The 16,255-nt window shown below is 40.3% G+C and overlaps 1 protein-coding gene across 1 annotated transcript in view; it reads left to right on the top strand.

The window, feature by feature from the left end:
• LOC120421452 (plexin domain-containing protein 2) overlaps positions 1–13,756 on the top strand; it is a 56,985-nt gene extending 43,229 nt beyond the window's left edge. The window contains exons 2-8 of the mRNA XM_039584664.2: positions 4,752–5,392; positions 9,343–9,535; positions 9,598–9,807; positions 9,874–10,028; positions 10,084–10,156; positions 10,215–10,582; positions 11,422–13,756. Coding sequence (XP_039440598.1) covers positions 4,752–5,392; positions 9,343–9,535; positions 9,598–9,807; positions 9,874–10,028; positions 10,084–10,156; positions 10,215–10,582; positions 11,422–11,490 — 1,709 coding nt within the window. The 3' untranslated portion in view covers positions 11,491–13,756. The remainder of the gene's footprint in view (positions 1–4,751; positions 5,393–9,342; positions 9,536–9,597; positions 9,808–9,873; positions 10,029–10,083; positions 10,157–10,214; positions 10,583–11,421) is intronic.
• The last annotated feature ends 2,499 nt before the right edge of the window (positions 13,757–16,255 follow it).

Below are 16,255 nucleotides of genomic sequence, written 5' to 3'. Positions count from 1 at the left end.
CGCAAAGTCTTGTTGAGGCCTTTTCGTCGAATCATTCGCCGATGATTGGCTAACGTTATGGTCGCTTGAAGGTCGTCACTGCATTCTACCATAACGTAAGTTGGAAATTGGAGGCTCGTTTGGAGATTGAAATATCGCCAAATAGAAAAGCTTATTAGGAAAATTTAACAAAGAATAATTAAAAGATCCAATAAAAAAACAATTAAAACAATACAAAATGGATATCAACAACAGGTGTTTTCCGGGTTTTTCGCGAGTGCCAAAATGGTATCGACGGGAAACCATAACCAATCATGGTTTGATCAATATCCACCAAATGGTGTCGACTTGACCTGTGGCATCAATATCATGGCCACTCGAAACAGCCGGAATGAAAAGTTTGCTCAATGTTGCGGTCAAAGTCAGCTGATTTAGCAGTCTGTTTTGCTCAGTTTTTAATCTTTTGCGAAAATCTTTACTTCTTCATTAGAAATTCACGTTTACGATGCAATTCAGAGACTTTCACTCTTCAGAGAAGCGTTCTCACGGCCCCAAGACAAGCGAAATTCATTGAGTTTCGCCGCCACAAATTGATTCGCCTTATCCAACTATAGTGGCGACCCACAATATCAGCTGATCGTCGTCAGTCGCAACAAACAAAAAAAAAACCGGTACGGAAGTTGAAGAAAAATTGTCCGCCTCGAAGACTGATTAGTAGAGCAAATTCATAAAACTCTTTACCGCGCACTTATTGCTTCCGGTGGCAGCAATTTACGCCATCACCAACTTGGCCTGGCGTGCACGCTAAAGTGAAACTAACCTGGCGCGGGAGGGAAAATGGCGAAGGTGTACATTTCACCCGGCAGCTTTTTGAGACAATGGCAATCGGGGGTTGCAATCTACGCGAAGTCTAGTTAAGCTTTTATTGCGATGATGGTGTTGGCAGATGGATAAGTTCAGATGGAAAGTAAGTTGCCTTACTTTCAGTAATAAATAGTTGATGGCATCAATTTTGTATGGCTTCCTTGAATATGTAAACGAGTAGTGCTCAGTACAGGTAATTCATCATCGATATCCATATGGTTTGACACTGATTGTTACACTAGCCTACAAAAATTGACAAGTATGACTGCGCAGGTTCAGCTCCAGGGGAAGTATGGTTTTTCTCCAATGTTTGTATGGAGAATAGGGTCCTAAAGCCCTAAGTTAATTTGTATGTACAACGATTAAAACACGCTAAAAAACCATTGCCGTTCAAGATCCAAACGACATGCGACACCTAGTGTTGAGTAGCAGAACAGAGCGAAGAATGTCGATTGAAATTTCCGCCCTTTGAGGTTATGTATGCGAATTCTGTTTTGTTAAATTCCAGCGTTGAAAACAACTTTTGAGCAAAAATTCGAGCTGATACTTTGTTAACTTTTGATGCTCTATCATTTTAAACAATATTATTTTTTCAAAACTATTTTTTTTAATTTTTTTTATTGCGTTAATTTATAGAGGGCAAAGAGTTAACAATCGTACTACTTGAATTTTTTCTCAAAAGTTGTTCTATGAGCTGTAAATTCAATTTTAAGTTTGCATTCCTATGTAACCGAACAGCGAAAATTTGAATCGTCATTCTTCGATGCTTTGCGCCATCTGTCGGAATTTTTGAGCTTTTGATCGCGAATTACTGATCACTTTTTGTTATTTTAATGCAAAAAAAAGGTTGCAAGACAACATTTTTTCTATGGATCAACTATAATCCCTTGGAAAGAGCTGTCAGAAAAATAAGCTTAATCGATGTAAACAATAATATAAGCAATCTAAGCTTCATTTGCGGGCGGTTCGTCGCTCTTGCATACAATCCAAAAATTGCATGCAGACCGAGCCACGTAGCCCAGTGGTAACGCTTCCGCCTCGTAAGCGGTAGATCGGGGTTCAAATCCCGGCTCGGACCAACACAACTGGTGATCTTTTCCCTTCTGGATTCGATTGCTTAGTAAAGGGAAGGTAGTGTATCGCCACAAACTGGACCTTATCAAGACACCTTAGGAAGACGACCTATGGAATGTTAACATTAACCTTAACATGTTAACATTAAGTTGATTAATAAACTGTCACTGAATCCGCTTTGTAAATGCCGGCCCGATACTCTTCATGGGTGTTTCCCTCAGGAACAGGGAAAGATTTACTTTACGTGTTTCTGGAGACCATAATGTTCATGCTTCCCCTCGAATTGAACATGCGCAGAAAATTTGTTGCCCAGTGTTATCAAAACATCTGGTTTAGTTCATCTTTTTCGGAGTTTGACAATCTGTCGAGAAGAGAATTTAAAAAAAAAAACACGAACATGTTGAAACAGGATCAAATCACCTGCATTGTGACCAAAATACGATTCTTCCAATAAAGAACAAATTGATTGGAAATTTGCCTTTTGATAATGTGACGTAAATGACTCAGGACTGAGTTACGCTATTCAGAGATGTTAGTATCAACTTTTCAGTTAACAAAATTTGTCTTAAAAATTAACAAAAAATGCCTTTTTCAGTACAATTGAAGCTACTAATAGTTGTTTTTAATTGATTGCACTTAATTCTCTATGTGACGTAAGCGCATTATGATATTTTATTCAGTTATAGTGAAACTTTATTAATCTGGAAAAAAAAATTATTTTCAGATATAATATCGAATTATTCATAAATTTTGATGAATTTTCAGTGTTAATCTGTGGGTCGTCCATAATTTACATTAATAATTTTTTGATCATTTTTTTATGCTTTTTTATATTCATTTCCCTCGGCTACATGGTTTTTTCCCTCCATGTTGTTAGTGATTTGGCAGTTAAATAATATTAATGCAAAATAAAAAGTATCAATCTAAACATTTCACCTTCTTTCCTACCTTTGCCTTCTTCACTGAGGCAAAGCTACACGGAGAAAAAAGAGTTCCCAAAATCGTGAACAAGCGTTCATGAAAATGGGAACCTCGAACAAAGTGTTCAAATCCCATGGTATGATTTTGAAAAACTTACCATGAAATTTGAACACTTTGTTCGTGGTTCCCATTTCCAAGAACGCTTGTTCACGATTTTGGGAACTCTTTTTTCTCCGTGTATAATCTTACTTTAAAAAAGAACTTTTCTAAGACCCACCTTCATGTTCATAGTATTAGATTCGAATTCAGTCCAAAAGTTACGTATAAAAATGTGTTTTCGCATATATCCGGATATCCGGATGCTCGATAAGTTATCAAAAATCGTCTAAAATACCACCATCGTTGGATAGGTAATTGTAAGAATTTCTCAACAAAATCAAAGATCTGGCAACACTGTATAAAGTTAGGACCACATAAGTGTTATTTACTTACTTTTTCGAAGCCGGATCTCACCTATCTGTATAAAAATTGTATTAGGATCCCTCATCCAACATATCATGGGATAGGTTATCAAAATACCTTCCAAACAGGTCTATAAATTTGAAAATCTGGCAACCCTGGCTCAAATTATGACTACTTAAAGGATATTAATGTACTATTTCGAAGCTGGACTCACTAATATGTATGAAAAATGTGTCCGGAACCATCATTCGACATATCGTTGGATAGGTGACTAGAAAACCTTTCAAACATGTCTAGAAGTTCGTAGGTTTGGCCACACTGTCTCAAGTTATGACCACATAAGGGATAATTGTATTCTTTTTGAGGCCGCATCTTAATCTTATTGTTTCATATCAAACACTGAGTTGATTGTGGTTTCTAAAGAATCATTATTTCAGATATTTTTTTTTGTGGATTTTTAGTGTAAACCATTTTTGTTAAGTAGTGAGAAAGGCACAAACTACAAAGTCTAATCTAATCTAATTTAATCTAATACAATCACAGCCAGTCCGATGAAAGCATGCTGGAAAGTCTTGTGATTAGATTACGCCCCATGCACTTATTTTGTCATTATTTAAAATTGCAATTCAGTCCAGACCCTCGATTATCCAAAATTCGATTATCCGAAGGTTTGTATAGGACTTCGGATAGTCGAATCACGAACAAAAAAGCCTCAAAATAAGTTGAATTAGTAGTCAAAATAACATTATAAAAAAGGGAAAATTTACTCCGTAGTTTAACTATTTGGAAATCTACAACAAATTATTTGTTTAGGGTTAAGCCAACACCATGCGATCACTATCAGTTTGCGACATCTTCTCGGACTTTGCCAGCCAACCTTATCGCATTATTTATTTTTTTCACTACAACTTAAGGGGAATCTCCACGATGCGCGTCCAGCTAGTGCGCTAATAACTGCATGAGGCGCCACGCGGGTTAAACAGTCAATCAAACAGATTCCAGTTGTTAAAGTCGCCGTCGTCGGTTGATTATTTGCTCCGTCTAGAATCGACCGGTTCTGCTCGCTGAGGCTCATTACACGCGCCGTCTGTGTCCAGCCAGATAGTTTAATTGTACTGTTGTACGGCTGTGAAATGGCGATTGATGCGTCTCATTATCACATCCAATGGAAGCGACGTCGGTGTCGGTGGCGCTTTAACTGACAGATTGGCGCTAATTAATTGCGGTACTGCAAAGTACATGTAAAGAATTTTCTCGTCAATATTTCTGTACGTTTTGTTTAGCACTCGAAATCCCTATCCAAATAATAAAAAGATCTGGCATCCCTGTTCTGAGATATCGCCACTTTAGTGGAATTCATATATTTTTTATGGTTCAGACTTGCTTTCCTCTATAGTAATCACCATGTGAATAATGCTTTGAATAAACAAACTTTTCTTCTTCCCTTTCAGACTCCCTCGACCGCGTGAGGCGACAATCGGACCCGGCCAAGAAACCCTCCTCGGCAGAGTCCCAAACCCCAGATCCAACACAAATACCGGGTGGTGGTAAACCCGCGCTCAGCGAGAACAAAACCAGCGCTACAAAGCTGAAACTTCAGAACGAAAACCTCACAGGCAAGAAACCGCTGATCGCGGCCAATGGTACGCTGTACACGTCGGCAGACCACCTGCTCGGTGCCAATGGAACCGGCCAGCGCAAGGACTACACCCTGGTGCCGTTCAAGCCGGGCGCGGAACCGATCACCGTGCCAACGCCAACGGCCATCAACACCTCGCTGGACGTTGCCAAGAGCAAACTGCTCACAAAGCTGACGGCCTCCGAAGGATACTCGACGAACACGTCCACGACCTCGACGACCACCGTCCCGGATCCGCTGAGCGATGCCATCAACATCGACACCGTCGAACGGAGCGAGGCCGACCTGAACACGACGCTGCAGAACTTCAACATCACCCAAACCCAGGAGGACTACCACACGTACTACAACAGCGTCTGGACGACCGATAAGAACGCCAGCGAAGCGTACTGGAAGCGGCTGGACGCGATGAACGTGAGCAGTCTGCTGTCCAACTCGCACCGGAGGGCCACGGTGAGTTCCGTCTTGCATAATATGGGGCGCGTCACATAAAGTACGAGCTTTTGGCTTTGATAGTGGAGTGCAGTGTGGCTTATCTACCTACAGTTGCAATGTGCAATGTGGTCGATCGGCCGGTCAGCCGTGGTTTGTTTGTTGTGAATTGTACACAAGCCCCCGGGGATTAAAGCTGGCGAGGGACAGACGGAATGGCAAAACGAGTGTGGTGTTTGTTTTGGAATGTTGAACATTGTTTGGATTGGGTTTAATTCAAACAAATTGGTGGCGTTTCGGTTCGGATATCATGTTGTGGAGGTATCATATTTATTTAATGTTTGTTTATCGACACCGTTTTATATTAGGTATATAATCTATAAAACCGTTACTTAATCAACCTTAAAGTTTTTGAGGTCTTCCTCATATTTTTTAAATATATTAACTACATTTTATCCGGGCTTCAAATGTTCTATATAAGTGCTCAAAACAAAACTCTAGTGCAGGGTGCCAAATCTTTTGACCCTGCGGTCAACTTTGGGTTTACTGAAACAATAGCTGGCCGAGTATTTTTTTTATTTATAAAAATAAAAAAAATTTAAAATTGAAACAACATGCTAAGTCTCAACATTTGAATGAAAAAAGTCTTTTAAAATGCATATTACACTAGTTCTTTTTCCAAAAATGTAAGATTTGACGAAAACATTTTTTTTTGAATAAACCCCCGTTTTACGGTATTGGGAAAGCTTGACAAAGAGGGGGGGGGGGGGGAATTTTGGGTGATTGTAGCATGACGTACTTTATGGATAAAGCCATATTAGGAATTTTTAGAAAAATCAGGAACCTTTGAAGCGACTCCGGGTTTAAAAATTTATCGACTTCAAACCAAACTCTCTAAAAGAATTGACTTCGATTTTTCAAATTTTGACTATTCCCGGTCCTCAAAAGTATCAGACTCCACCGACTTCGACTTTACAAACCTGAATTAATTTTAAATTTTCAAAATACGTATTTTTAACTATTTTCGAGATTTTAAAAAATGTTTTCGGGTTTAAGGCATCTTATGCGTTTAAGATAGTGAAAAACCGGAATTAATTATTTTGAAAAAAAAAAGATTTTTGGAAAACATCAAAAATATGATCGATTTTTTAATTCCCATCTTTTGCGCTCAAGTTTACAAAATTAGTACATAAATTTGTTACTGGATTACTGCATTTTTAAAAAATTATGATTTTTGGAAAATATCAGCAATAGTTGCAATCAGTTGTCCAGGTGTCCAATAGGGTGCCCAGAAAAAAATGACACCCTGCTCCACAAGCGGAAAACGGTTTTTGGGTTATTTTAAGCATCTGTGTAGCCAACCTCCTGTGGCCGAATGGTAACGGGTTTCGCCTCAAAAGCGGAAAGTCATGGGTTCTTCTCAGGGTGGCAGCCTTAGGTTTAACGTGGAGGTCAAGAGTGGCAGAGCGTAGTCCAAATTTTTTTTTCTTGTGGGCTGGTAGAAGCGTTCAAAATTGAATTTCGGAAAATGTTAAACCATAGGGATCAAGAAGACATTCTGAATTTTCAGATGGATTAACTACTTTGAAATTTCATCAAAATGTTAATTCACAATGAGTCGATTTGTGAAAACTTCGTAGACCGTCTGCCCACGTTTTGGTTTGTTCCCACCGCGATAACTCTGACTGGGGTCACTTTTTCGCAAAAAGGAAAACATGATAGGAAAGAGCAAGTTCTTACGATTCTTATGATACCATAACATTGATAGTTTTCTCGAAAAATATTGGAGCACTAAACGCATGAAAAAAATATTTTTGAAAAACTCGAGGCCGCCAACAGACCACGCGACAGAACGTGCAGCAGTGGACGTACGAAAAAAAGGAGAAACCGACATAACGGTGATAACTGCTAGCCGCGTGGCAAAAATGGTTTTGCCTGGTTGCTTTGTCATTGTTTCTCGTTCGCTGCTGCACCATCGTTCTTCTACACACGGGGCACAGAGGGGAATAATCAAAATTTTACGAAATAAATGAATATCTTCTCGGGAATATTTTTGGGAATTTCACAGGTAGCAGCAACCGCATGAGGATAAAACGGTTGCTTCACGTGCTCTTCTAGCATGTGATCGATCTTGGGATATTCCTTTGCGCCTCTTTCCCAAAATACATTCCTCGTGCCTTCGCATGTAAATAATGCCCAGCCGATCGGTATTGCACTGCAGTCCAGTCGCATTGTCCAGATCAGAGCAAAGGGAACACCGCAAAAGTAGCGCTGCAAAAAGACAATTGTCTTTACAAGACCCCGCGCGGCAAATAATAGCTGCTGGGAAGAGCTTGAAAAATGACACGAAAAAATTGTCACCGCGGTTCTAGCGATACATAGCGCACAAGGCACATGGAATGGAGTTTACAGCATCTGGATGGAACAGCACTTTCCCTCTCAATAGGGACTGTGTTATAGATCTGGAAATGCTTAATAACAGTAAAAATGGGTTACACGATACAATAGTCCTTGTAATCAGGATTCAGTGTCTTAATACTCAAACAGAAAAAAAGCGTCTGTGTAAATTTTGAGCGAAATTGGTTAAAATTAACCCATTGATACCCGAGTCTAAAGTTGGTGAAAATAATGTTTTCCATACAAAAATGATTATTTTAAATCGCTAATAACTTTTCAGAGATTTACAGCTTTGATATGTTCTACAAAGTTGTAGAGCATTAAATTTCCAATGAGAATCTCACTTTTGGGAATATTTGGATGTAAGTAGCGCATCGTGCAGAACAACTAGTAAGAAAATTGGGTTTTCCATACATTTTTTCGATTTTTCCAAAACAAACTTCAACTCCGAGTATCAATGGGTAAATGTTAACCGATTTTGCTAACCCAAATGTTAACCCAGAGCCCTAAAATAGCTCAAGTAATAATATACAGCTTGTGGAGCGAGGTTTTGAAAAAAAGTCCCATATTCTGGGCACCCTAGTGTCCAAGTGTTTTATGGATGGCCCCCTTATGGCCATAAAAAAAATCTTAAAATTCTAAATTATCGATTTCCTGACAGATAATCAAACTTACGATATCTCGGGAACTCATCCGAAGCTATCTGATGATGCTCTCGAGTTTTTTGTGAAAATAAACTGAAAAATTATTGAAGATTGGAGCTGTTTTTGGTAAGAGCGTTCCATCAATATTTGCTAGATGATTATATTCTATTTATTAAATGAAATACCCGTTCAACACTTCCCACCTTCCCATTCCACAATACCAATTTCTCAAAATCAATTTCTACCATAATAATCTATCTATATATATATAAAATTTCGACGGTTTTGTTCGAACGCGAATCTGTTCAATACGGAGCGTCGGATCGAGTTGCTCTTTGCTGCGTTGGGTTCGTAAAAGTCCAAGGAAGGTTCTCACGCCAAAAAGTGACAACTTTGGCCACTCTGGAACCGATTCCTGAGCATCGGCATTGTAAGGAGAAATTTACGTAAAATCAAATTTTGATCACAGGAGGCTGAATAAGCAAAAAAGTTAAAAACGTCAACAAACGAAAAAAAAGGCAGAACGAAGTTTGTCGGGTAAGGCTTGTAGAACTATATGAAATTTGCTCAATTCGCACTTACACACCACGCCACAACTGACTCGGAGTGTTTGGTACGGTATGTCCACGCATCCTTCCTCCCTTGTTAATTATGTGATTAATGTGATTCTTTCACAGAATCTGTCTCTGCGGTTAATGCAATACAGTAGGCCAGACCGCTTTATTTTTGTAATACATTTTCGGGGTTATTCAGATGTACTGTAATCATTAAAACACTAAAACCTGCGCACCTTTAGGCGAATTCGTCGAAGTTGTAGATTATGAATAAAACTTTTGTAAAGTCTATTTTTTTTTATCTCAAAAACTCGATTTTTTGATTGATAATAATAACAATTTATTAAAATTCATGACAACCTGTTTTTTTTTTCAGACCGTCCTGCTGACGTTCGACTTCCCGTACTACGGCTTTCCGATCCGGAACATCACGATCGCCACCGGCGGCTTCCTGTACACCGGCGATTACGTGCACTCGTGGCTCGCCTCGACTCAGTACATCGCGCCGCTGATGGCCAACTTTGACACCAGCCTGTCCACCAACTCGTTCGTCAAGTTCCGTGATGATGGTAGGATGGTTTTCTCTTTGAGACTTGTTTGAAATTCTAACGAGAATTATTTTTTCTCACAGGTGAAACCTTCACCGTGGTCTGGGAGAACGTATCGCTCCAGGATAGGCCCGAGAATGGCTCGTTCACGTTCAGCGCCACGCTCAACAAGTCCGGCGACATTGTGTTTGCGTACAAAACCATTCCCATCGACATCCAGCAGATCTACGACGACAAACATCCGGTCAAGGTTGGCCTGTCGGACGCTTACATCATCGACAAGACCATCTTCCGTGAGTCGCTGTTTGTTGCTTGGGTTGAGGCGAAGATTACTAATTGCTTGTTTAATTTTACAACAGGTACTAAGCAGAAAACGATCTACGAGTACCACCGGGTCAACTTTGGCCGGTCAAAGGTCCAGAACGATACGCTCATCACGTTGTACGCTCAGCCCACGTGCTTCAGCTATAAGGACTGCCAGTCCTGTATGAACCACGAGGGTTCGGACTTCAAGGTGAGTTGAACTGTTTAATATCCATTTTAGATTTACGAATGTCTTCTTCTTACAGTGCATTTGGTGCCCGACGCTGACCCGCTGCTCAACCGGTGTCGACCGTAAACGTCAAGACTGGATCCAGAAGGGTGAGTTGACCAAAACTATTCGCAGAACCTCAGCTAATCCCCCGCACCTCGGTTTAAGGCTGCGACAAAACGCAAATCATGGAGATCTCCGTGTGTCCGGCGCTCGGCTCCAAGGGCAACAACTACGGCGAACCGGTCGAGATCAGCACCGAGGGCAACGACACCAACGGAACGTACCGGCACGAAACGGAAATTCAGCTGTCCAAGAGTGGCACCAACAAGAGCGGAGCCCCGGCCGGGGCCGCCAGCCACGATGACAGCGTCAACAGGGTGCCCGCCTTCCACACCGGCATGGAGCACGAATCGTCCAGCAGTAGCCTGCTGGTGACGGTGCTGGTCATCTGCTGTCTGGTGTTGACGTGCGGCGGCTGGGTACTGTACGCGTACCGGAATCCGCACACCAAGAGCGGCCAGCTGCTGATCAGAGTGAGTAGAATTACTGTTTTAAGGGAAGTGAGTTACTGATGAAAATGACGTTGTTCTTCTCTCTCTCGTTTTTTTTCTCCTTGTGCAAAACTTGTCGAAATAATAAAAAGATGCAAAAGGTTTGTGATCACATAGAAAGGATCATAATTTAGTTTGACTCATTTCATACTTATCTTTGTTTATTTGAGATACTAGTGCGTTTCAAATTTGTTTTTTAATTCTTTTCAATTACAATATCGCCATCATTATTCACTCCCAGAGATACCGAAAAACCTTGTGCTCATTTGAATAAAAAAGACAATTTTATACAAGCGAAATAAATTCGCAGAACCACATTATAAGAAATTCGGCCGAATTTTGTAAAAGGATATTATTTATTAGATCTTTTATGAACTAACAAAAACTGTGACTCATTTGATGGTGAAATTTAAAAAAATAATTTTGAAATGAATTTTACACGAAATTTTGAACAAGTATAGGAGAAGCATGGGGACCATCCATAAACCACGTGAACACTTTATTTAAATCTCAAGCCCCCCTCCCCTTGTATGGACCGTGGACATTCGCCTACTCGGTTGCTATACCCTCCGATATTTTGGTCCAGGAATCGTCAAATGATAGTTTTTTCTATCAAACATTTAAAAAATGATATTTTTAATTTTAATAATCGATGATTTTCAGACATTAGACTTTAAATAATTTCTTTTATGGTTATTTCTTAGTCTTAAATTCGCCTCTACAAAATTGTACATATTATTCATTCATCCATTACAGATATCAATCCTCAACCGAATAATTTAAAATGTTATTAAACCTCCTTTTTTTCCTCCACTTCTCAGTACCGTCCCAATAAGTGGTCCTGGCGGCGGGGCGAGGCACGCTACACGGCCGCGACGATCCACATGTGAGACCGGCGCCAGCAATCTCCCCTGCAGCAGCAACGTCACCCCCAGCATCCGGACTACCACCGGCCGCTGCTGCACCTGGTCGGCCACGAGGAGGAACGTCTGCTGAGCTATCTGTACCACCTGGACGAGGCGTCCGGCTTTGGGCCGGACGGCGGTGACCTGTTGGCCGGCAGCGGACTCGAGGTGTCCGACTACAGCTTTGCACCGTCGGCGGCGGCGGCAGACCTGGGTGACTGAGCGGGGGGACCGAGCGATGAGTGAGAACGGATGAGTGTGTGATTGAGTGTGGATGAGTGCGCGAGAACCTCTTTGTTACGTTTCTTTTAAATTCTACGCGAAGACAAAAAAAAATACTTAAAATCCCAAGAGAGCGCGAGAGAGAGAGAGAGTGCGAGTGGTGTCCCTCTGAACTGAAGAGGAGGGACGTGTACATGGGATGCACCCTAAACTAACTTTCCCTCCCCCCTAACATCACCGAGAAAAATGGCAATTATTTTATTTTCTTTGTTTTTATGTTTTTCGTTGTCTATTTCCCTATTCTAACACAGTTGTAGTGATATTTACACCTTTATTTTAGCGAAAAATCTGTCCAGTTGTATTGTGTAAGGATTATAGAATTGTAAATGTTCTCCTTTTCTTCTTCCATTTTCTGTTAGGGTAATTTTAAAAACCTATATTTTATTTCGAAAACAACCCTACTTTATACGCTGTATTTCCCCACTCTATCAAATAATGTCATTTAGAATGTAGGCGATTAATCAAAAGAAAAGAAAAAAATAGAAACGTGAGTAAAATGACATCAGCAAATCGTCGATTTGATTGGAAGAAAGAGAAACTTGTCGAGGTAACAAAGGAAATGTGATACCGATTCTTTTTAAAGACATTTTAAGGGAAGAAAAGAAGTGTAAGTTATAAATTTGGCCCCCACACGATGTGCAGCGTTTGGCAAACCGTTCCCTCCAAAATTCTAACCCTACAAAAACAAACACATACTACTGAGGAGCAGTTTTCCTCGAAACTTTACTCGTTTCGAGGAGGGATGCCCCAAAAAAACAGACGATTGAGATCGCAATATTTATTACCTGTACAAAATTTGTGCAACGCAGAAAAAATCAACTATTTAACAGGACAGATTACGAAATCCTCCCATTTATTTTTGTTCTAGACGATAAGACTTTGTGAAACACGAAGAAGACATGGTGTACTCGTTAGGAGAGCAAACATCAAATCGCAATTTAAAACGCATGTGCAACATTTAACAGAGTGGACAAATATACTAATCCACTCTGGTTCTGCTATTTGATCGCGCTTAGCTTAGAAACAAAGCACACACACACACTTAACTGTTACGCAAGTATAAATCTAAACTATTAATAAAATCAATACAGAACGAAACAAACCCAAAAAACGACCTTTAAACTTTTCCGCCGTTGTCTAAACCAACAAACATGAAAAAAGCCTAAAATATCTTTCTAGACTGCCTCTTTGTTAGCTGTTTGTACTATTAGAGAGCGGGTAGTTGGCTTAACCAAGCAAAACAATCATTAAAAAAAACGAATGCTTTCACAAATGCTGCAAATTGTAGATCTGAATGATACTCAAAACTCACATGATAAACGAAATCAAGAAAATGAGAACCTATTTAAGAAACGCATTTTGCTCGAAAAAGAAAAAAGTGGTAAAACTGCACTGAAGCAAATTCTCACGTCAAACTCATTTACACGAGCACACACACAATTTAAAAAAACAGCTTTTTCCAACAATCAACTACTAGCTTGCGTGAGATTTGCGCCCATTTTAAAGCCTCACTAAATCGAATCAAACAACGGTGTCCGTTCAGACTTTCATAGTGCCTTACGATGATAGAAATTTGGTCCCACTAAACGCGGCGTGAGGAGCTTGTGCTCCTGCTTTAAACAAAATAAAGCCTAGATTTTTTCCCCTCTCAGAGCAGCAGCAACTTGCATCTTACTAGACTAGAACCATATGCAATTGGTAGCCACGCAACAGTGTAGAAACATATTTAACCCGCCCGCGCGCACATACAACACACTAGTACTGTTTACACACATAAAAAAAAACAACAGAAAGAAAGAGAGAACATACTCAAATGAAGCAGACACGTGCGTACAGCATAAAAGAGTACTACTACACGAAGAAGAGACAAACAACACACGCAATCTATGTCCAGAATTTTACTTTTAGTGACGAAGGAAAGTAACATTAGATAAACATGGATTATGATAGCCGGATACGGTGGAAAATAGCTAGATTGTTTGTGATATCATAGAACGGAAAGAAATCCCAGAATTCAACTAAAGCATCGTAACACTACAACAACAACAAAAACCTACAGTAAAATTGAACTTTTGCATAATAGGATTTTCCATAAAATTTACACACAATTTTCAGGCTGGTAATCGATGTGAAGTTTTAACGGTGCACATAGGTGCACATCAACCAGAGCTTTTGCACCAAGATTTTTGTTACAGATATTTTAGTATTTTCGAAATTGCAGGAACTATTGATATAAATTGTTATTCATTCCCTAAAGTACTGTCTATTAAGCGATTTACAACAAAATTAGCCATTTTTTAACAATCAGATTGTTGCAGGATTGGGTCCGTAAGTTTTGTCAATTTTGGAATAAGAAGAAAACAACATCTTTATTTGATGTGCACCCTTAAAGAAAAAACTATTTTTTTCACTTAAAAGCGAAAAGATTTTTTTGACGAACATTTGATAATTTTTTATTTGATTTGAGCAACAATAACAAATAACCTTTTTGAAGCCAGAGGTACTTTTGAATGAATATTTTTGCAAAAATGTCTCTAATCACGAATCCAAGGTTTATTTTTTGCTATCTCGTGGCGGAGTAGATATACGACCCATTTCAGTTTTGAATATTCGATAAACCACTTTATTTCAATATTTTGCAGTCAAAAATGGTGATGATTTGGAAATTTGTTGTCAAAGGGATTTTTATGTTAAATTGGACTCTCGATGGGACGGCGTGCTCAAAATTCCGAAAAAAAACTTATCTCATAAAAAAATGGTTAAAAAACACCTGCTGTTTTAATTTATTCAACTAGTCAAATCGTGGGACATGTCATTTGAAGGAGAGTTCAATGTACTGTTCAATATAAACGAGTTTAAACGGAGCTGCAAGGAGTTTGTACGGCAACGGCCGTTGGAGTAGAGTGACCCACGATGGTACTGTGACGAAGAGCATGTTATGACGGTCGGCCATCTTCATTATCGGTACGCATTTGCATGGAATCACTCTGGGCCGTATATGATAAATCTGATCAAAAGTAACGCGAATCTGGGCGCGGTTTAACCGTATGTGCTCATATGCGTGTGGAATAGCAAAAGGTTCCAAAACCCTAAATGGATAAATAATTGCTGCAATCTGATTGATAAAAAAAGACTCAACATAGGATTTGTAAGAGCGCCTTGAGATGAGAAAATAGAGATATGGATGGGCATACACGGAAGTGGAGTAAGATTACAGGACACTCTCTAAACACGAACGAAGTGCTGAGAGTGGAGACATTTTTGAAAGGCCAATTAGCCTACAAGAATGCTACGGTTTTCCGAGGCAGCGTGCGCTTCTGGATTGGCAAACACAATGGGACGGCGACACCAAGGGACGTTGGATGTATTCCATACGACCTAAGGTGCAAAGAAAAGCCTGGTTCAAGGGAATGGACTTGACGCGTGGATTCATCAGAACGATGTCCCGCCTTATGTCGAACCATTACTCATCCAAGGCTCATCTTTACCGTATCAACATGAGTGATACGAACCTTTGCGACTGTGGGCAGGGTTATCAGGACATCGACCATCTCGTATGGGCGTGTCCAGATCACCAGGCTCACAGAATTAAGTTGAAAGATACCCTCAGGGCCCGAGGAAGACCACCAGAAATCCCGATGCGAGACGCGTTATCTCAACTTGACCTTGATGTTCTCTATCCGATCTATCAGTTCCTCTCAGATTCCAAAATATCTATTTAGTTTTCTTCCAGTTAGTTTTCCTTCAGTTAGTTTTCCTTCTGTTAGTATAACTCGCCTTCGCACAAAGCCGTCGTTTCTGGATTGCACCGGAAGCAAAGCAAGACCGCCCCAGCAGCTGGACACCGAGTTGCGGCTGAGGACAAAACGCAAAGGCCAGAAGAGCCAACCAAGACCCCTACACAATCCCCCTTCCCTTCCCACGCCTTGTCTTTTAACATCAATCCCTTCCCTACTAACCCCGAGTAGGCCGCGGGTAATCGGCTCCCCTCCCACTAACATTTACACACAAGATCCTCTGTAATTATTAAAAACGAAACTATTGGCACTACGCCCCCCGGGGCATGGCCTTCCTCTAACGTGGGATTTCTGCTCCAGCGCCTCTGACGAGACAGGAGAAACCGGGACCGACGTTTTACTTCACCATCCGATAGAAGCTCAGTGGATAAGGCGGGAATCGAACCCGCGTCTCATAGCATCATCGGGATCGGCAGCCGAAGCCGCTACCCCTGCGCCACGAGACCCACTAATTGTAATTATTAAGTCAAATGTAATTACAAAAGCCGACTCGGTCCTAACCAGGTTCCAGTACCGAAAAGGACCTAATAAAAATAATTTTATGAAAAAAAAACACGAACGAAGAATTATCGAAAGATATCTGCTCATAAACCTTCCATGCTACAAAAACTGTGTATGGGTAAGAGGTGGGCCATCCAAGGAAAAAAAATAAGCAATAACAATTTTGAAAT

This window comes from Culex pipiens, chromosome 2, assembly GCF_016801865.2.
Source record: "Culex pipiens pallens isolate TS chromosome 2, TS_CPP_V2, whole genome shotgun sequence".
Taxonomy (NCBI): domain Eukaryota; kingdom Metazoa; phylum Arthropoda; class Insecta; order Diptera; family Culicidae; genus Culex; species Culex pipiens.
This window is presented reverse-complemented; position numbering and strand designations above follow the sequence as displayed.